This window comes from Tenrec ecaudatus, chromosome 18, assembly GCF_050624435.1.
Source record: "Tenrec ecaudatus isolate mTenEca1 chromosome 18, mTenEca1.hap1, whole genome shotgun sequence".
NCBI classification, from domain to species: Eukaryota; Metazoa; Chordata; class Mammalia; order Afrosoricida; family Tenrecidae; genus Tenrec; species Tenrec ecaudatus.
This window is the reverse complement of record NC_134547.1, coordinates 17808005-17831028: the sequence shown is the minus strand read 5'-3', so window position 1 is coordinate 17831028 and position 23024 is coordinate 17808005. Positions and strand designations below refer to the sequence as shown.

Here is a 23024-nt window from a genome sequence, read left to right as displayed (position 1 = left end):
TCATGAGGATGGCACATCTTTAAAAACTCATCTACATGAGACCACATGGGCAACCATTGTTCTGCACCAAGATAGAAAGTTAAGGAAGAGAGCAAGATAAATGAGATGACTGGGAATGAAATAAACCAGAGCAGGATGAATGAGATTGTGGACACATTATGAAAAACATAACGAAAGTCACTAGTCAATTCGTGTAGTAACTGTTAAATGGGAACCTAATTGGCTGTGTAAATGTTCATGGAAAATGCAATAAAATATTTTTTAAAATCTGATGTTATTTCCTAGATTTCTCTGTCTCTCTCTCTCTCTGTCTGTCTCTCTCTCTCATATTTCTCTCTCTCTCTCTCTTTACTAAGATTGCTTTCCTTCTATTTTAAGGGTCTGAATAGTAAATCATCCTGCTAATGGAGGCACACTGTCAGTGAGCTCATCGACACTACAAGAGAAAGAGAGGAACTGCTCCTATGAGTTTCTGGAACTGCACATTTTATGGTAGTAGAAATAGCTCTCTTTCTCCCAGGCTTAGAACTGCTGATCTTGTTCTTATCAGCTCAACACACAACCCACATTCAAAAGAGTTTCCTGTATGGGAGGCATTACTTAAGAGGTACTGAGTTTCTTTTTACCAAAAACCAAACCAAACCAAATCCAGTGCTATCTGCTCAATCCTGACTCTTAGAGACTCTCTAGGACAGAGTAGAAACACCTGGGGATTTCTGAGACCATAATTCTTGATGAGAGGAGGCAACCTCTTCTTTCTCCTGTGGAAACTTTCACATAAACAAACAAACAAACCCATCAGCTTTTACCTGCCAGCACAGGGTGCGCTCTCTGCACTGCCTTTTAGCAACAGCACAGGACTGGTCGCTCAGCTGTGGGGATAAGGTGGCAGCTTGAGTTTCTGCACACTCCTCTCTCCTGTCTCTTTGGGTCTCTGCTTCACCCTCTCAGTCTCCTGTTCGCTCTTGACCCTTCCCTTTCTTGACTTCCCTCTCTATACTCTAGACCCTTATCTGTCTCTTGGCTTGACCCCAATCTCTGGGTTTCTTCACATTTCTCCTCTAGCTCTAATCATGTTTTTCTCTCTAAAATACCAAGTCTTTAAAAAAACAAACATATCTGTCTTGGGAGAAGTACACCTGGGATGCCCCTGAGGGCAAGGAGGTGAGACTCCGTTTTCCATCTTTGGGACATGTTGCCAGGAGAAACCAGTGTCTGTTGATGGGAGTAGAAAGCCTCATCTTTTCCCTGTGGAACAGCGGGTGGCTTTCAGCTGCTAACCTTGTGGTTATCCACCCAACGCGTAACCACCCTGTCACACCACGAGGGTTGTTCGTTGACTGCGGTCAAGCTTGGTCCAATTCATAGCAACCCCGTGTGGTGCAGAGAAGAATTGCTCCCTAGGATTTTCGAGGCAGGAATCTACAAATTGTTAACACACTGGACCGCTAACCAAAAGGTTGGAGATTCAACTCCACAAGGAGCTCCCTTGGCCTGGTGCTCTGCTTCTGAAACATCACCCGATTAACCACAGGAGTGTCAACCTAGGAAGCGCAGGTCTACTTTGACACATGTGCAGTTGCCATAAGATAGAATCAACACAACATTTAAAAAATTCCTTCTCTGTGAGGTCACCAGGGACTGGCTGGGTCCCTGAACCCCAGATTGTACCTCCTTCATGGAACTACTGCCCCCCTCCAGGGAACTACTCCCATTCCTTTCTCTTTCAGGTAAAGTGGGATGCTCTATGTAAAGCACCTCATGCTTCCCCTCAGTGAGTCGCAGGCTGGAGAAAGGTCCTGAATTCAGCCCCCATCACAGGCACAGAGAACCAGGTCCCGGGGTCAGAAAAGTCCATGGTGGCACCTCACCAAGGTGAACAAAGGACAAACTGCTCCCTCTCAAGGGACTGAGATCACAGGTACCGTCCTCCTTGTGTCAAAGTAGTACAATGTGGGGGTGAATCAGCTGCCAGGTTCAGGGTCCTGGGTTCAACAATATTGTAAGAAAAAGCCTGCCCACCTCCTTCCTGCTCTCTAGAGCAGGGACAATTGGAGACCAAGACAGGCCGGCACGGACACACTCATTCACAAGTCAACACGTATGGGCTTGGACTTACCCCTGCCAGGAACTGGCCAGGTGACTGATCAGTGATGACGGGGACAGACCGAAGCACAGTGGACAATCAAGTGAAAAGGACTCAGTCCTTGCACCCCAGGAGCTCAGACACTTGAGACGGTTAGAGGGAGCGAGTGACAGCAAGTCACACACAGACACACACACACACACACACACAGTGGGAGTGTCTGAGAAGCTGTCTTGTACTGTGAAGACAGAACCAGTGGCAGGGAGGGGACTGTCCAAAGCTGGCCCAAGCAATCAAAGATATCAAGAGACACCCAATCACTTGATCTGCCAGGGCTCTGTCTCACTCCACCAGACTCCTCCATCTTTGTCTTGCCAGTCCTGTGTCTCCTGGCCCTCCCTTGGGTTCTCACTTCTTTCTGGCTGTGGCTTTCTGGGGGGAGATGAGAGAGATCATCTCTGAGCGACTACAGGCTGTTGAAACACAAGGACCCGGAGATGCACATATACACACATGCAGTGCACGTGGATGTACACACACATAGGGACATACACCATTACCGTTATGCACATACAAACACACCTGCCCATATAACACCGGGCAAGCGTATATAAGTAGGCACACAGACACAAGTAGGCACACACACAACAAACACACATAAACAAACACATAGACACAAGCACATACGCGCACCTCTAGGTTTGTCCGCAGAAAATCACATGGCCACCCAAATGCAGGCACACCTTTCCATCTACAACTATGAAATATATGTGAGTCCATAGGCCATACAAGAGCACACCTGCGAGCATGCCCAGACTCCACACAGAAACACACATCTTCATGTTTGCAATAAATACCAACATCCTCTCCACGCCCCCCCCATTTTTGGTCTGTTTGTTTGGGATGAACTTGTTTGTTGCTAAAGACTCCAAGTCCATTTCAAGGTTGCTTTCTCTCCTCTTGAAACCAACCAACCATCCAACCAACCAACCAACCATTCAAACCATCTTTAGGTCTGAGGGATAAGGCCTCTGGAGGGATTTCAAAAAAAGAGAAATACACTATATGTAGAGATTACATAGCCCATGTCAAGAAACAAAATAAACAATAATATCCTGTTAATCCTCCATTTTTTGGGTCTGCCCCACCCACTGATAGCTTTTCACATACAAAAATCTTATGATCACAGAGAGGCAAATGAACATGGAACAGTGCATACATATCAGTCACAGGCGGGCACGTGTATGCTCATCTGTATCCCAAAAACAAAACAAAATAATAAAACCCAAACAAAACAAAACAACCGTCAGAAAACCCAATGGCAACGCATGCACACTTGTACATGAACCTTGGTGTCTGTCCCAGGGGCCCTGCCCACACAAGGGAGGGGGTGAAAGAGGAGGGAAAGAGCAGTTGCTGAGCCTCCAGAGGAGGATTTTGAATCCCTTGGCACCTCTTCTAAGGTCATACTCACGGACAATGATGCAAGGGGAGGTGGGACTGATGGGTGACAACCGAGCGAGGAGGCAGGTTCAGATAAAAGTCCCAGCTCCAGTCCCAGCTGCACTGGGGTGGAAGACACAGCCTAGAGCCATGGAGCTCAGCGTCCTCCTCCTCCTCGCTGTCTTCACAGGATTCTTACTTCTCCTGGCCAGGAATCACCCAAAGACCCACAGCCACCTCCCTCCAGGTCCCCGTCCTCTGCCTTTTTTGGGGAACCTTCTGCAGATGGACAGAAGAGGTCTACTCAAATCCTTCCTGAGGGTGAGAGCCTGAAGCACGGGGTCACAGGATGGCTGTGATACTTGGGGATCACTCAAGGATCCCTAAGAAAGAGTTGGGTATCCCGGCTCAGGATGGAGTGCATCCCTTGGTTGGTAGGTAAGGTCCATGGAGCTGAAGCCTGGTGGATTGTGGTCAGGTTGTCCCAATCCTTCCTGCTCAATTGAAAGGACACAGGCATTGTTCTAGGAGGGGGGCAGATGGCTATGAAGAGGTGTCTGCATATGGGGCACAGGTGTAGAATTTTACTCTTCTGAGCTTCCCTTGATAGAGTCCCTAGATGCCAACCACCACTAGCGGAGCGAAAAAGAGGTGGAGGCACTAAACACTGGCTGGAGTCCAAGCCAGGGCAGTGGCGGAGATGGACATGGAGGGAGAGCAGCAAGGGAAGGGATGGATTCTGGGAGACTTGGAATGGACTCCTCATCAATGAGGTCCTTCTCCAAACTCTCTGCCATCCAGTTGACACCTGACTCATCATGACCCCATGGAACAGGATGGAACTGCCCCCTGTGAGCTTCTGAAATGGTAATCATTGACCGAGTAGAAAACCTCATCTTCCTCCAGTGGAGCAGCTGGTGGTTTTGATCTCTGGACCCTGTGATCTGAGCCAGTGCATAACTAGTGTAACAGCAGGCCTCCAGTAAGGAACTTAATGCGCTAGAAGAGTGGCTGCCATGTGTGGGTCATTTAGTCAGCTCACAATCACGGCTTTCTAGGCACGATTCCATTTTAATTTTGCATCTATGTATTAACAATGCAATTGACTCATGCAAGACCCATCCTTCCATGACTTGAGAACTTGAGGTGCTTTATGTCCCTCTGAACACTTCCACTTTCTTGAATTTTGGACCCATCAACGCTCTATTTTTTATTATAAAATTTTAACTCTTTTAATGTTTTGTACAATTACTGAGTGAAGTCATTTGACCCTGGACTCTTCTTCGGTGGGAGGTTTGGGTTCCTGGTTTGATGTCTTCACTTGTTACAGGTCTGGTGGGAGTTTCCGTCTCTTCTGGAATCAATTTAGGTAATTTGTGTGTTTCTAGGGGTTGGTCCATTTCATCTAGATGCCATACTTTGTTGGTGGACAGTTTTCGCAGTATTCTCTCATACACCCTTCTATTTCTGTAGGACCTGTAATAATGTCCCCTCATTCATTTCTGATTGTAGGTTATTTGCATCTTCTCTCTTCCTCCTTTGAACTTGCCAGTCTAGCTAAAAGTTTGTCCATACTATCAATGTTTTCAGAGAACACACTTTTGGCTTTGCTGTTTTTCTCTATGGTTTCTTTTTTTCTCTTTACCCTCTCTATTTCCTCCATCTCTAGTCTAATCTTCATTGTTTTCTTCCTTCCTTTCTTTTTGGAGAAAATACTTTACCAGAGAGGTGAGTATTTCAAGGGTCTTTTATTTAGATTTTGTCCTTTAGATTAAAGTGACCAGATTTTAACATTGGTAAAGTGGGACTCCATTGACGGAGGGGGAAGGGCGGAGTTCTTAATTAAAATTTGGTCTATATTGAGCAACAAAATTTTTCATAGAATGCAAAATTAGTATAGTCATTTTTAAAAATTTCAACATAAGTACAATTTACAAAATTATGTATGGTATTATTTTATTCTTTGGCATAGTTCTCCTTTCAGTGATTTTTTTTCAAGTAGATTTCTGTCGTTTAAAAGATCTTGAAATTTTTCACAATATTTTGTTAAATTATATTTCACACATAAAATGGCTTTCAGATTCTCCACACTTAACTGTGATTTTTCTGATGTCTACACTTTATTTACCGTAGGAAAAACACGTTCAGTCGCAGCATTAGTTCCTGGTAAGGACAGCGCGTATTCCACAATTTTTAGTGCATGGAACGAAAGGAACATGGAAAGAGAGACAGGGCAAAACAGACAGACTCAACTTTACTGTGTTCCTGAGACCTCGTCCTGGACACCAGCGCAAGGCCAGGGTCATTTCAGGAACCGTGAATCGGGTACCAGCCCTGCATGTCAGGAGAAACAACTGAGGCTGGTTTTCAAGTCCGAGAGCGAGGAGGAGAAAAGTTAGTGGGATTATGGGGACATGCCATGTGGGATTGTGTGCACCACGACAAAGACTTCAGAGTTTGTTTTAGGACGTAGAAGCATTGGAAGGAATACGGCATACTAGGGATAGCAGCGAATTGATATTTCAATAGGATCACTCTGGCCTCAGAGAGGAGATGATGTAGAATTCCAAGGAGGAGGGTTGGCAGAGACCCAGGTGAGAGATTTTGACATTGATGGAACCCTATTTCTGATTTTAAGTGCATTTTCATTGAGTTTGACATCATCTCAAACATGGCACAGCTCTCATGTGCCCAGCTCAACAGATATTCACACCCATGATATTGGCATGTTAGGAGTCCCAGGGTTCAATGTAAACAGTCTTGGCTGCTAACTGGAAAGTTCGAAGTTTGAGTCTATGGGGCCATGTTTCAGAGTCAGAATCAAATATTACTTATTGTTGAGATTACTCTGTTTGCCAATTTAGATTCCGAATCCATATATAAACATTATATATATATATATAAATTAGAAAGCTGGTCTCACGAAATGAAATCAATGATACTATCCTGTTAAACCCTCCATTTCTGCCACACACACACACCCATTTGCTCTCATCCTCCTGTTCTCACCCTCCCCCTGGCCTCATCAAAGTCTTCCCTATTGGTGTATAAATCTTTGTTTTCCCTTACAGCAATGGTGATAGTAAATATTTTTCTATGTAATTTAAGTATGATCTTGAGACTGTTTGTTTTTTAATGGCTACAGAGGGACACACTGACTCATTCGCTGTCTTGGGTGGTGCTATGCTTGGCAGTTCCGAGAGAAATACGGGGATGTGTTCACCGTGTACCTGGGGCCCAGGCCGGTGGTCATGCTGTGTGGGACGGAGGCCATACGGGAAGCCCTGGTGGACCAAGCTGACGCCTTCTCGGGCCGGGGGAAAATTGCTGCCGTTGACAAAGCTTTCCAAGGATATGGTAAGAGCCTGAAAGCGGCAGCATCTCAGACGCACACGCACTGCGGTGAAGTCGATTCTGACCCAAAGCATGGCTGTAGGACAGAGCAGAACTGCCCTGTGAGTTTCTGAGCCTCGACCGCTTCGTGGAGGCAGAACTGCAGACTCATCCCAGGGCATGAGGGAAAGTGGGCTTGGGAGGATAAAGGGGGTCAAAGAAGACAGGGGTTGTAGAGAGGGACTCTGGGTCACCTTTCAACCCCTTCTACAACCTGTGCTTCACTCCCACCCCTCTTTCCTCTCCCACCCCAGGTGTCATTTTTGCCAACGGAGAGCGCTGGAAGACCCTCCGGCGATTTTCTCTGGCCACCATGAGGGACTTTGGGATGGGCAAGCGGAGCATGGAGGAGCGGATCCAAGAAGAGGCTCAGTGTCTGGTGGAAGAGCTTTGGAAATCCCAGGGTGAGCTTTGGAGAGAGAGAAGGAGGGTGGGGGGCGGGAGAGAGAGAGAGAGAGAGAGAGAGAGAGAGAGAGAGAGAGAGAGAGAGAGAGAGATGGAAACTGAGAGACTCTCAAGGGTTTAGAGGGAGAAGTAGGGGTCTAGGGATTCAACAGAGGTGGGTAGGAGGAAAGCACAGAGCTGGCGAAAGATAGGAAATCTACAGGATGCCAGAGAACAAGTGGAAGATCTATGCTCTTAGCTTGTATTCCAGGGAAGCAGTGCATGGGGGAACAGGATGCACTGCAATAACTACTGGGAAGTGCCATCTAGTAGATTCCAAACCATAGCAACTGCATGGGGCAGAGAAGGGCTTCCCCAGGAGCCGGGCAGTCTGGAAATGGATTACCAGGTGCTTGTCTCATCGGGTTGCTCGGTTGGTTGAACGGCCAGCCTTGGTGTTAGCCACTGACCACTGCACCATTGGCACTCCCAGGGCTCACTATGATATCACATGGTATAGAATGTTATAGTATGTATATCAGGAAAGCAAGGAGGAAAGAAAAAATGGACAGACGTGTTGGGCGAGTCAATTGAACTTTCCTTTCCTTGGCTGAGCGGCTGATGAGTTGGCTGGGAGCAGAGCCAGTTGGACAGTGGAAGGGCCCTCAAGGAATTGCTTTTGGCTGTTTCTGGATTCTCCAGAAGAGCTCAGGGGTTCAGCGGGCACAGCGAGGGGGCTACAACTCTGTGATCATCTCCATCTCCTTTATTTTCAAGCTTTACCACTTTCTTTATTAAACTCTCTCTGAAAATACCCTGGAACATATCTGTAAAGACCAGAGGAGAAAGAGACAAAGGGAGCCATTGAGACATAGAGGCAGAGCGAGCTGTGATCAAAAGAAAGAAGGAGACAATGGACAAAGAGGCAGGGAAGGAGACAAAGTTAGAGATGGCGGAGCAAGAAAAAAGAAAGGATAGAGACAAATAGAGACCACAACTGATGGTGGAAGAGACTCAAGAGGCAGAAGACAAGAAAGGTGGGGTTATGAGGAGACAGGAAATTAGAGAGTAATTCACTTAAATTTTCAAGTCGCATAACTAAATGAGTGGTTTCAAGGCCTGTCAAACTATTTTCACAGAGGTTACAGTCCCCCCAGCCACAGGCGAGGACTCCCCTGTCTCCAGAGCCTCACCAACAAACGTTCTTGTCTATTCTTTTTGGTTATTGTTGCTAAAAAAGGAAACAAAACAGCACTAGCCATCCTAGTGTGTATGAAGTGATGGGCCCACAATTATATGATCCCTCTTATATGAAATACCTAGAGTCTACAGGTGTGTAGAGCAGTGGTTCTCATCCTTCCCAATGCGACGACGCTGTAATACAGTTCCTCATGTGTGGTGACCACCCTAACCATAAATTATTTTTGTCGATACTTCATCACTGTCATTTACTACTGTTAAGAGTCAGGCGACTGCTGTGAAAGGGTCATTTGACCCCAAAGATGTTGCGATCCACAGGTTGAGAACCACTGGTGTGAAGACTCCTGTTGATTAGTGGTCAGCAGGCAGAGGGAGGAGAAAAGGAGATCTTAAGGCTTAGGGAACACTGAGCATCTGTTTGAGGGTGGTGGAAAAAATTGGGGAACAGTTTTGGATGATGGCCAAACAACTCAGTGAGCCTCTTAACTGTGTTTATGAAAAACATCAAAATGGCAAAAGGTTGGTTCTCACACATGCACCAATTAGACATACATACAGATAGACAGAGCTACCAATGGAAACAAGGGAAGACAGACAAAGTATAATTAAAGAGAGGCAGCACCAATTGGATGTCCTTGAACTCCCAGCCCACAACCACCTTCTTCAATCAGGAACGGGGGGAAACCTGGATCATATTCATATAGACATCAATAGACAAGTGAAGGCCGGAGAATTAGAGGGAAGAGAGTTGATGAAGGAAGAGTGACAGGGATTGGTAGGATCAAGCCTTTTCAGTGTGCATAAACTGATCACCTGCTCTGTGTCACCAACTGCCCTGGGACTTGTTCACAGAGTTGAGCAAAGGCTCACAGAGCTGAGGTCCCCCAGAAGATGTAGCATAAGGATCAACAGCTATGATTCTGTCACCAGGTTGTCTGGGTCTGAATGCTGGCTCCATCAGCAATTCGTAGCTGTTATGAGATTGTCCGAATGCTTTCATCTTTCTGCCTGCCCATTTAGAAAACTAAGTAATTGATTTGTCACAGGGCTGTGGTGAGAATCAAATGGCACCATAGGTGACATACTTCGATTGGGACCTGGGGTATCTATTGTAAGAGACAGCCAGTTAGATGCTACTGTTCTTGCAGTGACTCCCGAGCAGTGGAGGTGGAGCAGTGGAGGTGGAGCAGTGGAGAAGACCGAGATGAGTCAGCAGGCAAATCCATGTCCTCTTGACTTCCTGTCCGTTGACCTGCCCACTTCTCCTTCTAGGAGCTCTACTGGACCCCACCTTCTTGTTCCACGCCATCACGGCCAACATCACCTGCTCCATTGTCTTTGGAGAACGCTTCGCCTACAAAGACCCAGAATTCCTGAGGCTGCTGGATATTTTCCACCAGTCCTTTGCATTGGTCAACTCTTTCTCCAGCCAGGTCAGCGAGGGAGGGAGGGGACAGGGAGGGAAATGGGGGGGGGGGCAGTAAGCATTCATGGCAGGGAGAGTCGTGGTCTGTATTTTGGGCACACCGATGTAGCGTAGGGTTGTGGGGGAAAGGTGACACCACACAGAGATGGGAGACACAGGGTCCCAGAGGAAGGGAGAGTCTGTGAGGCGGGGAGCGAGAGACTATGAGAAGGAAAGGGTGTAGTGGAGGAGGTCGTAAGAGACAGAGGGAGAGTCAGGGAGAAACAAAACAAAATATGCTGTGGAGTCAATCAACTGCTACTCATGGTGACCATGCGTGTCAGGGTAGAACTGTGCTGCATAGGGTTTGGGTTTGATTATTATTTAGTTGTAATTAGATGGCAGTTAGCTTTTGAAAACTTTTTTTGTGTGTGTGAATGAAGTGAAGGTTTACAGAGCAGCTCATCCATCTTATGTTCAACAATTCACACATAGTTTGTTCCAAGGCATCCAAAGCAAGTACCAGGTCCCACTTCCCCTTTCCACTCCTCTTACCTTCCTAACCCTCTGAGCTCTGTCATTGGGTCAACACCCTTTGAATCGTAGGGAGTGGATTTTTATAACATGACGGTGCATTCAGTCCCAGACCTGAAGTAGTCAGCCTGGTCTCTTTTATGTTTTTTAGGCCCCTCACCCATGTTTTCACGTACTCTACCTAGGACCACTTAACATGATCCTTTGGGGAGCTGATGGCAGTGATAGCGGGGCACCAACTACTATGGATTCCAGCAGTGTGTACTGTGTGTTTTCATTTGTGCTTCTATTTTCATCACTCTTCTTCCTTCTGGCCGGGGAAAGACCAACTGTCACACCTGAGAGAGCTGCTCACCACCTTTTAAGGTCCCAGTCGCTACTCATCCAAGTGGAATGTAGACCGTTGTCTTTGTGAACTCGGTTGAGCCAGTAGATGTCGGCGTCTCTCAAGACGAGCTCCATAGGGTTTTTATTCTTTGAACTCTTTAGAAGTGGATCACTAGGCCTTTCTGGGAGGCATCCTTGAGTAGATTTGAACTTCCATCTTTTTGATCAGCAGCCAAGCTTCTAAAGCATTTGCATCACCTAGGGACTCCCCAGTCTCCCCAGACTGACTGTGTTGTACGGAGTTTCCAGTGGTTGATTTTTCAGAAGTAATGAACGCATCACGCCTTTCTTCTGAGACACCTCAGGGGCACTCGAACACTCACTTTTTGGTTAGTAGCCAAACACACACACTGTTCCCACTGATCAGGGGCCACGAGAGGCAGGGAGAGACCTAAAAAAAAATCAGAGTGATTGGAGGAGAGAAGAGAAGGAGAAATGAGAGGAGCTAGAGAGAAAACAAGCTAAAGAAGATGAAGAAGCGAAGAGAAAGGGCTCTTGAAAGACAAAGTTGAGAAGATAATAGAACGAATCAGACTCTCAGTCTCTACTCTTCTAACCCCATCTGCCTTTGCATCTTTGTCAGTCTTTGGCAAAGTCTCTCCCTCATCTGAAGAATGGACAAGTGAAAATAAGAAACCCCATTTCCCCATTTGCTTCCCCATTTTCTTCTCTCTCTGATGTTGCTTTTTAAAACAACCACCCCCAGATGATAACAAAAAGGTTCCACTTAAACAAAACAAAACGCTTGCAATGTGTCTGTTTATTGACTAACCACCTATCTATCTATTGTATTTTTTGAGTGAAACCATTTAGTTAGCTTTTATCGAGTGAAAAATATGGCAATTGATATTGGTTATCATTGTATGACATGATTGATAAAACAGGCTTTATTGAACTGTCTGAATGACAAATGTTGGATTGACAAATATTGCACTCTCTCTGTTATAGCTATAGATATTAGATTCACATATGGGGTTGCCACAAATACAGGTACCCAGGACCTCTTATTGAGGGTTCTAATCTAGGATGAGGTGCAGGGGTAGTATCTGAGCCAAGTCCAACACATGATTCCAATATGCGCCTGGTGCTGAGAACACACACACACACACACACACACACACTCACGCACAGGTCTGGAAGGAGAGATACCAAATAGCTAACATTGATGATCTCTAAATGGAGATATCAAAGATGACTTTCACACCTTACTCTACACATTTTTGCATCTGGGGGGAATTACTACAATTGTTTTTATCCCCAGATAAAGCAGTAGAAAAATGAGTATGCGCCAAAATAAATAAAAGGCCCAAGGAGTCAGCAGCAGCCTCATTTTGTGCATCGGCACAGCAAGGGAGATTCAGAGGGACTGAGAGGCAAGGAGAAGAATGAGAACAGGCTGAGGTGGTAATCATACACACACACACATGCGCGCACGCACACACACGCACACACACACCCAGGTGCAACCAAGACACACCCACTGAAAGAGGTGGTAAAGGAGCAATACTACAAGGAGGTGGAGGCAAACGGAAGGACATGTGGATGAAGTAGGAAAACACAGAAGGAGAGGCAGGAGGCTAACAGCTCGATGGAATCACAGAGTCAGAGTGAGGCGCTTGGATCAATGAAGTGATCAATCAGTAGAAAGGGGGATAGAGAAACACGTTGTCAGGGAGAGAGAAAATCAAAGAGAGAAAGACACACAGATGGAAATACATAGCGACAGGGATAGTGTGAGAGTGGGTGTAAGCAGCGAAGACACAGAGCCAGAGAGATGGCAGACTGAAAAAACCCCACACAAACCAACAGATTCAGCAGGGCAGAGAGGGAGAGATGTCAACTAATAGGAGTCGACGTCAAAACCTGGAGCCCGGAGGGGGAGGCAGCTCTCCATCTTCGTCAGTGATGGGTTCCAGGAGGAGGGTCTAGGACATAGCAGGGTGGACCTCTTTCACCCTTCCCTCCCCAGCAGCCCCAGGCAGACCTCATCTCCTGGCTTCTTCTGTCTTTCAGGTGTTTGAGCTCTTCTCGAATGTCCTGAAGCACTTTCCCGGCACACACCAACAAATCTACAGAAACATTTTAGAAATCAACACCTTCATTTTCCGCAGAGTGGAGCAGCACCGAGCAACCCTGGACCCCAATACACCCCGGGACTTCATTGATACCTTTCTGCTCCGCATGGACAAAGTGGGTAGAGGAGGGGTGGAGGGAGAAGAAGGGAGGGGGAGACTGGAACAGAGGCCATGGAGGGGATGGGAGCAAGAGAACGCAGAAAGAGGCGATGAGAAGATGCTGAGGGAGGAGAAACTGAGATTGAACCGGAAGAGGGAAGCTGGGAGACAAAGATCAATGAACCAGAAAGATGGGAAGATGGAAGCAGAGCAAGACGGAGAGAGATGAGCTTGGGGAGCGACAGGGGTGAAGAGGGTGGGCGATGGAAGACAAAGCAGGAAAGACAGGCATGACTGAGGCTGGGGAACAGGTGTCGGATGCCCAGGCCCCAGCTTTCCTCACCCTAGCCTTGTCTTTTCCACCCAGGAGAAGTCCGACAAGGACACCGAGTTCCATCAGCGGAACCTCATCCTCACCGTGCTCTCGCTCTTCTTCGCTGGCACCGAGAGCACCAGCACCAGTCTCCGCTATGGGTTACTGCTCATGCTCAAATACCCTCACATCACAGGTGGGTGGGGCAGAGACAGACCAGCCAGGAGGGATCTCTTGTCCCCGCTTTGACTTGCAGAAGTGGAATTATCGGTCCTCTGTGGCAGAGAGGCAGCTCTTGTTTCGGCCTGAGTGGCTCTACAGGTCTTGGGGTAATTCCCAACTAACCCAGCCCTTTCGATGGCTGGGTCATTTGAAGAGCTCTTCCCTCAAATTTTCATCTTTAACCCCTAACAGCTTGATTTATCTGTCATCTTTCCATCCCTCAAGGCCTGCTTTGATTAATATTTTCGTTAATGATTTCATTTGCCTATGGAATAAGTTATTTATTTGCTCAAGCATTCTCTACTTTATGAGCCTGTATTCAATCTAACCATCCATTGATTTTTTTACATACTCATTCTTTCACCAATCTATTTATTCTTCCCACAGAGCCATTCTTTCATCCATTTATTCACCCATCTGCTCTATTCATTCATTGATTTATTTATCTATGGATCATTTATTGATCAATGATTTACCAATTGATCTCATTGAGAGATACCCGAATACCGAATTAATTCATCGATTTGTTCATTCATTAACCTTTCGAATCCTGGATTCATTCATCAATTGTTTGATGGATGCATTGATTCCCTTATTCATTTAGTTGGTCATGAAATCATCTGTTGCTCGATTTCACTGTCATATTCCGGAGGACTTCGTTACACATGAGGATGTGCAGCTTTGCATATAACACATATGCAAGGACTCCTAATGTTGGAGAGAGAATTCTGAAAAAGAAAAAACTTTCCTACAGATTATCTTGACTCTATAAAAATGTCAACCCATAAGGGAATGTCCAACATATTTTCCTTTAAGGTTGGAGAAGCTGTGTGTGTGCATTTGTGTGTTTCTTCTTGTCCGTGTGGGGAGAGAGGTGACAGCATTTCAGAGGGGAAGAATCCTTGTATCTTCCCTCTTCATCTCCCCTCTCCAACTAGTTACTCTGAGCTGTGTTCACAGTCTACCCTTCACTGTAGATGTTTCCTGACTTGTTGACTCCTAGAACGCGCATCCCCCCACTGGAAGGTCTCTTGGCACTGTTTGCTTCAATTAAGTGAATCAGAGGTGCACGGGGCCCCTTCTCATGTGCAGAGAAAGTCCACAAGGAGATTGACCAGGTGATTGGCTCCCATCGAGCTCCAGCTCTGGATGACCGAGTCAAAATGCCATACACCGATGCGGTCATTCATGAGATCCAGCGATTCGGGGACTTCGTGCCCATGGGTATGCCCCATGTGGTCATCAAAGACACGAACTTCCGAGGGTACATCATCCCCAAGGTAAGGCCTGATGGGCTCCTGCATATCTTCTGTATGGGAATCCTGCGTTTCCTTCAACAGCAAATGACCTCTTTGCTAATGCGGGCTCTTTTGGTGTTGTTTTTCTTGGGTGGAGGTGGGGAGATGGTGCACTATGTCGATCTGTTTCGTGTACCCCTCCCTCAGGACACTGAGGTGTTCCCCATCCTGAGCTCTGCTCTCCATGACCCACATTACTTTGAAAAACCAGATGACTTCAACCCAGACCACTTTCTGGATGCCAAAGGGGCACTGAAGAATATTGATGCTTTTATGCCTTTCTCCGTGGGTGAGTGGAGCTACACTCCTTTTTGCAGATTCCAGAGTGAGGTTTCAGTCTCTCCTCTAAGCAAACGAGGAGATACCCCGTTTATTGAGCAATATTAGATGCCCTTAGCTTTTCCCCCCATGACCTCTTTCCATTACCCCCCTTTTCCACCTGAGAGGAGTTAAGACATGAGATGTAGCTCTAAAACACACTTAAAAAATCATTTTATTGGGGGCTTGTACAACTCTGTTTTAAAAGGTCATTTAGTGTTTTAAAATAGTTTTGTTGGGGATTCGTTCAAGCCTTGTCACAGTCCACCCATCCATCCATTGTTTCAAGCACATTTGTACATTTGATGTCATCATTAGTCTCAAAATAATTTATTTCTACTTGAGCCCTTGGTATCACGTCCTCATTTTTCTCTTCCCTCCTCACACACCCCTCCCTCATGAACCCTTTATAAATTATTATTGTTTTGTCATGTCTTACACTGCTGCCTTCTTCCTTCATCCCCTTTTCTTTTGTCTGCCCCACAGGGAAGGAGTTATATGTGAATCCTTGTGATAGGTTCCCCCTTTCTACCCCACCTTCCTAACACCCTCCTTGTATTGCCACTTTCACCACTTGTCCTGAAGGATCATCTGTCCTGGATTCCATGTGTTTCCAGTTCCTAGCTGTACCAGTGTACATCCTCTGGTCTAGGCAGATTTGTTAGGTAGAATTGGGATCATGATAGTGGTGGCGGTTGGCGGGCAGCGGAAGCATTAAAGAACTAGAGGAAAGTTGTATGTTTTTTCGGTTCTAGAATGCACCCAGACTTGCTCGTCTCTTCCCTGTGACCCTTCTGTATGGGAATGTCCAGATGCCTACAGATGGGATTTGGGTCCCCACTCTGCACTCCCCATCATTTACACTGATATGATTTTTTGTTCTTTGATGACTGATACCTGATCCCATGGACACCTTGTGACCAAAAGGCTGGTGTGCATCTTTCATGTGGGCTTTGCTGCTTTTCAACTAGATAGCCAGTTGTTTATCTTGAAGCCTTTAAGACCCCAGATGGTATATCTTTTGATACCCAGCCACCATCATCTTTCTTCTCCACATTTTCTTATGTCCCCACTTTGCTCCAACACACATCTTGGTAAGCAGAATATTGGGCAAATATTTTCATCTCTTTCTGTGCAATGATCATGGTGATTTGAGTGCTAACCAAATAGTTGGAAGTTCAAGTCCACCCAGAGGCAGATGAAAGACCTGAAGATCTAATTCTGAAAAAAAGCTTCCACTGAAAACCCTAACAGGCACAGTTCTGTGACATGCATGAATTGGAACCAACTTGACTGAAATTGTTTTCTGAAAGACCCCTATATTCATTTACCTAAAAATAAAAAAAAAAGATTGAGTACTATTTTGAACCCAATGCTCTGTTAGGGACTGAATGTAAGGCATGAGTAAGTCACACAGAGACACACAGCCTCACACCAGAAAAATCACAGTGTAGCTGAAGGATTTGGAAGCACACTTCAGAATATATTGACTCATCTTGGGAACCTACAAGGGAAATCAGGATCCCTGATGGCAGAGTCGGTTACACATTGGGTGGCTAACCACAAGGTCAGCAGTTTGAAACCACCAGCTGCACTGCAGGAGAAAGATGAGGCATCCTCCTCTAGAGAATTTCAGTCTCAGAAACCCAGGGGGCCAGTTGCACCCTGTCCTTGGAGCCATAATGAGTCAAAATCAACTTCATTGCAGCGAGTTTTTAATAAGAAAAACTTACTTAAGGAATAGGTGTCCCCCCTCTTTCTTTTTTAAAATGATCATTTTATTGGAAGCTCTTAAAACTCCTATAACAACCCACACATCAATTGTACCAAGCATATTTGTATATATGTTGCTATGATTCTTTTCTAAACATTTTTCTTCCGATTTCAGCTCTTGGTTTCAGCTCCTCTTTTTGCCCTCCCTCGCCCGCTCCCAGCCTTATGCCCCCTTGATAAATTATAAATTATTATTTTTATATCTCACACCAACTGCTCTCTCCTTTCCCCCTTGGTTTCTGTTGGTCATATTCCTCGGGGTGTGGTGGGGGTAGGGGAGTTAGCTTTCTAAACCAAGACCAGATGTTGAATGTTTGTCAACCACAAAAAAAATGTTCCAAGTAGAGAGAGCAGCAAGGGCCTGAAGGTAGAGATGATATCATGGCATCATGTGTTGGAGAGATTGCAAAGGATTCTTTTTATCTGGGGTACACATTGAAGAAGGGAATAAGGTAGAAAGCTCAGCTGGGCAGGCTCTTGAAATCCAAAGAAGGAATTAGAAGTTAGGGTTCCTCCCTTTGGCCCCATGCAGAGAAACACTCAATTCCCTTGATTCTGTCTCCTTAGGGAGAAAAGAGGATCTCAGAGAGAGGTACCCAATCCTGTGCTTCTGCTAAGCAGCAATGGCCTCATCTCTCATATCATCTTAAATGAGAGTTGGGAAACACCCCGGGGGCAGTGGGATGACATTAACCTCTCTACCTGAAAGCTCCCCCTGAAGTTTGGATTGAGGTAGAGATGTGTAGAGATCAAGATCAAGATAGGTTAAACCGACTGCCATCATGTCGATTCTGACTCATAGCAACTCTATAGGACAGAGGAGAACTGGGTGCTAACGTTGATGGGGCTGTAAATCTTCATGGGAAGAGATAGCCTCATCTCTCTCTCTCTGAGTAGTTGTTGGGCTCACACTGCTGGCCTTGAGATTAGCAGCCCAATGTATAAATGACATGATCAGGAAAATGAGAAACAGAGGGGGACAAATGGGAAGAATGAACAAGAGACAATAGAGTTAGCGAGAGATGAAGAATGAAAGACAGAGAAAAAGAGAGTGAGCACATGGGGAGGGTAGAAGTGGGAGAATAGAAAGAGAAACAGAATGAAAGCCAGAAAGATACAAGAGAATGACCTAGTGGAGAGAGAAACAGAGAGGGCATAAGAGTCAAGAGACCTTTAGAGAGGGAGAGAGAAAAAGCACCAGATAGAAACAGAGAGCGCAACAAGATGCAAGAAGAAAGCAGACATAGAGAAGAGAAACAGAGACAAGCACAAGTATGGGCAAGAAAAAGGCTGAGTCAGATGTGTGCGGGCAGAAAGAAAACCCCCTGGGCACAGTGGGTGTTCAGATGATGCCAAGCAGACAGCCCTACGTGTGTGAAAGGGAAGGGTGCCTTGGGAGGGAGGCAGCAGGCATTCGTCTATGGGTTTAATCCAAGGAAGACCTGGGCCACAGAACCAGTTATAGGAGAAGAACCAGTCCAGGCATTCCCCTGAGCACATGGAGGCTCCTGTCTTCTCTAAGGATCTGCCCAAAGGATCTGGAACTTCCCTTAGATGCCAGGCTGGGAATGTGACTGCCTTGCGAATTATGGCCAATGAACCGTCCATGACGTAAAAGAGAGAGAGGTCCCGTGTCCCTGCCTTCCTTTTCTGGCTCCGTGGTCTCATGTCTCTGCAAGCTCACCAGCAGCTCCGCAGGAGGAAGACGGGGCATTCTATTCTTTGAAACCCTTAAAGTCTGGGAAGCCCATAGCGGGTTACTCTGAGTCAGCATTGACCTGATGGCAGTGGGTTTGTTCTTTGGGGGGCGGGGGATGGGGGGGAGCCATGCACCCTTTCCTCATGGCCATCAGTCCCCATATACCCCACAGTTGGTATACAATTCGGGGTTTTTCCCCGCAGAAGCCTTGAAGTTCACAGGTCTGACGCTGAGGCAGGAAATCAGAGATAGGCACTCACATAATGCCAGAGACACCCCCCCCCCGCCCCACCCCGCGCACCCCCTGAAGCACACACAAAGGGATAGATTTTACTATGGTTCGAGTGTGATTCTCAGGTGGTTCAGCAATATTCACTCCTTCGTTCCTACAATGAGCCTGTGAAGTAGAGAACATGAATTCTATACCGCTGCTGGTGTCATGGGGGTTACCGGTCAAGCTGCTAATGTGAAGGTCAGCAGTTCTGAACCGCCAGCAGCTGTGTGGAGGAGCACGAGGCGTTCCAGCCCAGTCAAAAGTTCCGGTGTTGGAAACCCACAGGGCCAGCCCCACCCTGTCCTCCGGGGTCACGCTGAGCCCGGAGAGACTCCATGGTGGCAAGTGGGTTGGTTTTGTATGATGAACGTTCAAACCATCAAGTCAGAAGAATGCAGACTTTTACACAGGTGGAGGACACACAAACACCCAGAGTAAGAGAGAGAGAGAGAGAGAGAGAGAGAGAGAGAGAGAGAGAGAGAGAGAGAGAGAGAGAGAGAGAGAGAGAGAACTGGGTCCTTACTGTCTTTGCGGTCCCTGACTTCTTTGGGGGATCTAATGAAGGTTACAGACTCTCTCTTGGAACGATGTTCATGGCAGATTCACATGAAGATTCGACTTCAGTTTCAAAGGGCTCACGCTCCCTCTCATGTTGTCCATGCGGACTCAGGGCGACCATTCAAGGCAGGGAGAACTGCCCCAGGGCTTTCTCAGAAGGTCACCTTTATTTTTCCCAGCTGGGTGTGAATTTTTAATGCAGGTGGGGGGTCTCTGGCAGTGATGCACGTCCAAATGTTCCAGCAGTTCAACTTCATCACACTTATCCACAAACCTGTGAGGATTGTCTGGACGATGCCAGCATTTGAATTCCTTAAAAAACAAGAGGACATTTCTTTTTCTTTTTTTTAAAACATTTTATTAGGGGCTCATACAACTCTTATCACAATCCATACATATACATACATCAATTGTATAAAGCACATCTGTACATTCTTTGCCCTCATCATTTTCAAAGCATTTGCTCTCCACTTAAGCCCTTTGCATCAGGTCCTCATTTTATTTTCCCCTCCCTCCCCACTCCCTCCTCACTCATGAGTCCTTGATAATTTATAAATTGTTGTTTTGGTGTATCTTGCCCTATCCGGCGTCTCCCTTCACCCCCTTCTCTGTTGTCCATCCCCCAGGGAGGAAGTCACATGTAGATCCTTGTAATCGGTTCCCCCTTTCCAATCCATTCACCCTCTTCCCTCCCAGTATCGCCCCTCACACCCCTGGTCCTGAATGTATCATCCACCCTGGATTCCCTGTGCCTCCAGCTCCTATATGCACCAAGAGTACTTTTCTTATTGACTCCAAAACCAACCAAACAAACAAACTAATGCCTCCAGCAGACATTTAATGACACTACTTAAAACATCATTTTATTGGGGCATGTACAACTCATAACAATCCATACATACATCCATTCTGTCAAGCACTTTTGTACATTTGTTTCCCTCACCATTCTCAAAACATGTGCTTTCTACTTGAGCCCTTGATAACCACTCATTTTACCCCTCCTTCCTCACCCTCCCTCATTAACCCTTAATAATTTATAAATTATTATTATTTTGTCATATCTTACACTGTCCAACACCACCCTTCAGGAGGTTATATGTAGATCCTTGTAATCAGTTACCCCTTTCTCCCTCACCTTCCCTCCTCCTTCCCAGTATTGCCACTCTTACCACTGGTCCTGAAGGGATCATCTGTCCTGGATTCCCTGTGTTTTTAGTTCCTATCTGTACCAGTGCACATCCTCCAGTCCAGCCAGATTTGTAAGGTAGAACTGAGATCATGATGGGGGGCAGAGAGGGAAGGTAGCATTCAAGAACTGGAGGAAAATTGGAGTTTTCATCATTGCTACACTGCACCCTGACTGGCTCGTCTCCTCCCAGCGACCCTTCTGCAAGGGGGTTTCCAGTTTCCCACAGATAGGCACTCCCCACTTTGCACTTCCCCTCATTCACAATGCACAATGAACACTGCTATGATTTTGCTGGTCTTTGGTTCTGTGTGATCACACAGGCTGGTGTTCCTCTTCCATGTGGGCTTTGTTGTTTCTCAGTTAGATGGCCTCTTGTTTATCTTCCACCTATAAGACCCCCATACTTTATATCTTTTCATAGCCAGGTACCACCAGCATTCTTCACCACATTTGCTTATGCACCCGCTTTGTCTTCAGCAATCGAGTTGGGGCAGGGTGGTGTGCTTCTTCCTTTTGTCAGAATAGATCTGTTTCCATATAGTTTTCTTTCTTTCTTTCTTTTTAACATTTTATTAGGGGCCCATACAACTCTTATCACAATCCATACATAGACATACATCAATTGTATAAAGCACATCTCTACATTCTTTGCCCTAATCATTTTCAAAGCATTTGCTCTCCACTTAAGCCCTTTGCATCAGGTCCTCATTTTTCCCCCTCCCTCCCCACTCCCCCTCCCTCATGAGCCCTTGATAATTTATAGATTATTATTTTGTCATATTTTGCTCTATCTGGCATCTCCCTTCACCCCCTTCACTGTTGTCCATCCCCCAGGGAGGAGGTCACACATAGATCCTTGTAATTAGTTCCCCCTTTCCAAACCACTCACCCTCTACCCTCCCAGCATCGCCATTCACCTCCTGGTTCTGAAGCTATCATCCACCCTGGATTCCCTGTGCCTCCAGCTCCCATATGCACCAATGTACAACCTCTGCTCTATCCAGACTAGTTTTCAAAGGCCAACTTGTTAGAAGTAGATCCAGGCCTTTCTGGCAAGGTACTGCTGAGGAACCTCCAGCCTTACACTACCCATGGGCTAACTCCCCATTAGTCTATGAACAGCCATTTAGATCGTTGCTCCAAATATCAACCCCAATATTGATGAACTTATAGGGACAGCAAGTAGAATAAGGTTTGTTTTGGGGTTGTTTTGCAGGGTGGAGTACAGTGTTGTGAGATGGGGGAAGGTTTAAACGAGAGATGATGTCCAGGAATCCCAGATGGAAAAGCTTGTTTGGAAACTGATGTGGTAGCAATTGTACAATCTGCTTGACATGACTGAGCTATGGAATGGTATGATCCATGTATTAACTCCCAATGAAGAATACATTTAACAACAAGAAAGAGTTCTAGGCTCACAGGCCTGTCCCATAGGGTTGCTATGAATCAGCATCCACTTTATGGCAGTGAGTTTGGTTTGGGTTTGGTGTGTTTGTAGATACGCTGTAAATAGAGAAGGAATGAGACTATAATTTTAACAAATACTTTTTAAATAGGGAAGGAATGAGACTATAATTTTCACAAATAATTTTTAAAGTAAATCATTTTATACAGATATTGGAAAAATCTGTGAATCAATTGTATCAAGCAAACTTGTACATGCATTGCCATCAGAGACTGTAACTTTTGAACCAGAGTTGAGAACCTCGTTCTTTTCTGCCTCAGAGTTGCTGGTGGTTTAGACTTGGCAGCATAACGTGTCACCCCGACGGACGCCATGAGCTTCCTCCAAAGCATACCTTGAGCTGAGGGTGAAAGGTCACCTCCATGCAAAACCCTGGCCATGAACGACTCACATAGTCGCTGTCCCTGTTTCAGGCCCGCTTGGGTGACCTCTCTCTCTTTGTCCACAGGGAAGAGAATTTGCCTCGGCGAAGGCATTGCCCGGACTGAATTGTTCATGTTCTTCACCACCATTCTCCAGAACTTCTCTGTGGCTGGATCGGTGGCCCCTGAAGAGATCGACCTCACGCCCCGGGAGTCTGGTGTGGGCAAAGTACCCCCCACGTACCAGATCCGCTTCCTGCCCCGGTGAGGGGGCAGGGTCAAGAGCCAAAAGATCCCGGGGGCTCTCCGGGGTTCCCAACTCTCATGAGAATGCTCCCTGATGCCCATCCATTCTCCGCATCTGAGAGACCTGCTGCAGGTCAGGACCCTTCCCCTGTCTTGGTTGTCGCTCCCAATTTGAAGGTCATTATTAACATCTCGTCTCCTTCTACCATACTGCAAGTTTTCTGTAGACACCAGGAGGTCTTTTTGCATTCCTTCTGGGAAGTAATTCCAGAAGTGGGAAGCAACCTCAGAGAGACCAACT

General features: G+C 46.3%; 1 protein-coding gene across 1 annotated transcript; it reads left to right on the top strand.

Annotated features, from left to right (window-relative positions):
* Nucleotides 1–3679: 3679 nt before the first annotated feature.
* Nucleotides 3680–22745, top strand: LOC142431860 (cytochrome P450 2B4-like). Its single transcript, XM_075536833.1, has 9 exons — nucleotides 3680–3850; nucleotides 6724–6886; nucleotides 7177–7326; nucleotides 9779–9939; nucleotides 12846–13022; nucleotides 13374–13515; nucleotides 14634–14821; nucleotides 14987–15128; nucleotides 22564–22745. Exons 1-9 carry the CDS (start codon nucleotides 3680–3682, stop codon nucleotides 22743–22745), a joined length of 1476 nt encoding a protein of 491 aa, XP_075392948.1.
* Nucleotides 22746–23024: the final 279 nt, after the last annotated feature.

Excerpts from the sequence above, each read along its gene's own strand:
- LOC142431860 (XM_075536833.1), top strand. The coding sequence starts at position 3,680 with ATGGAGCTCAGCGTCCTCCTCCTCCTCGCTGTCTTCACAGGATTCTTA. Across the intron at positions 6,887-7,176 it reads CAAAGCTTTCCAAGGATATG|GTGTCATTTTTGCCAACGGA; the intron begins GTAAGAGCCTGA and ends CTCCCACCCCAG. Across the intron at positions 15,129-22,563 it reads TTTTATGCCTTTCTCCGTGG|GGAAGAGAATTTGCCTCGGC; the intron begins GTGAGTGGAGCT and ends CTTTGTCCACAG.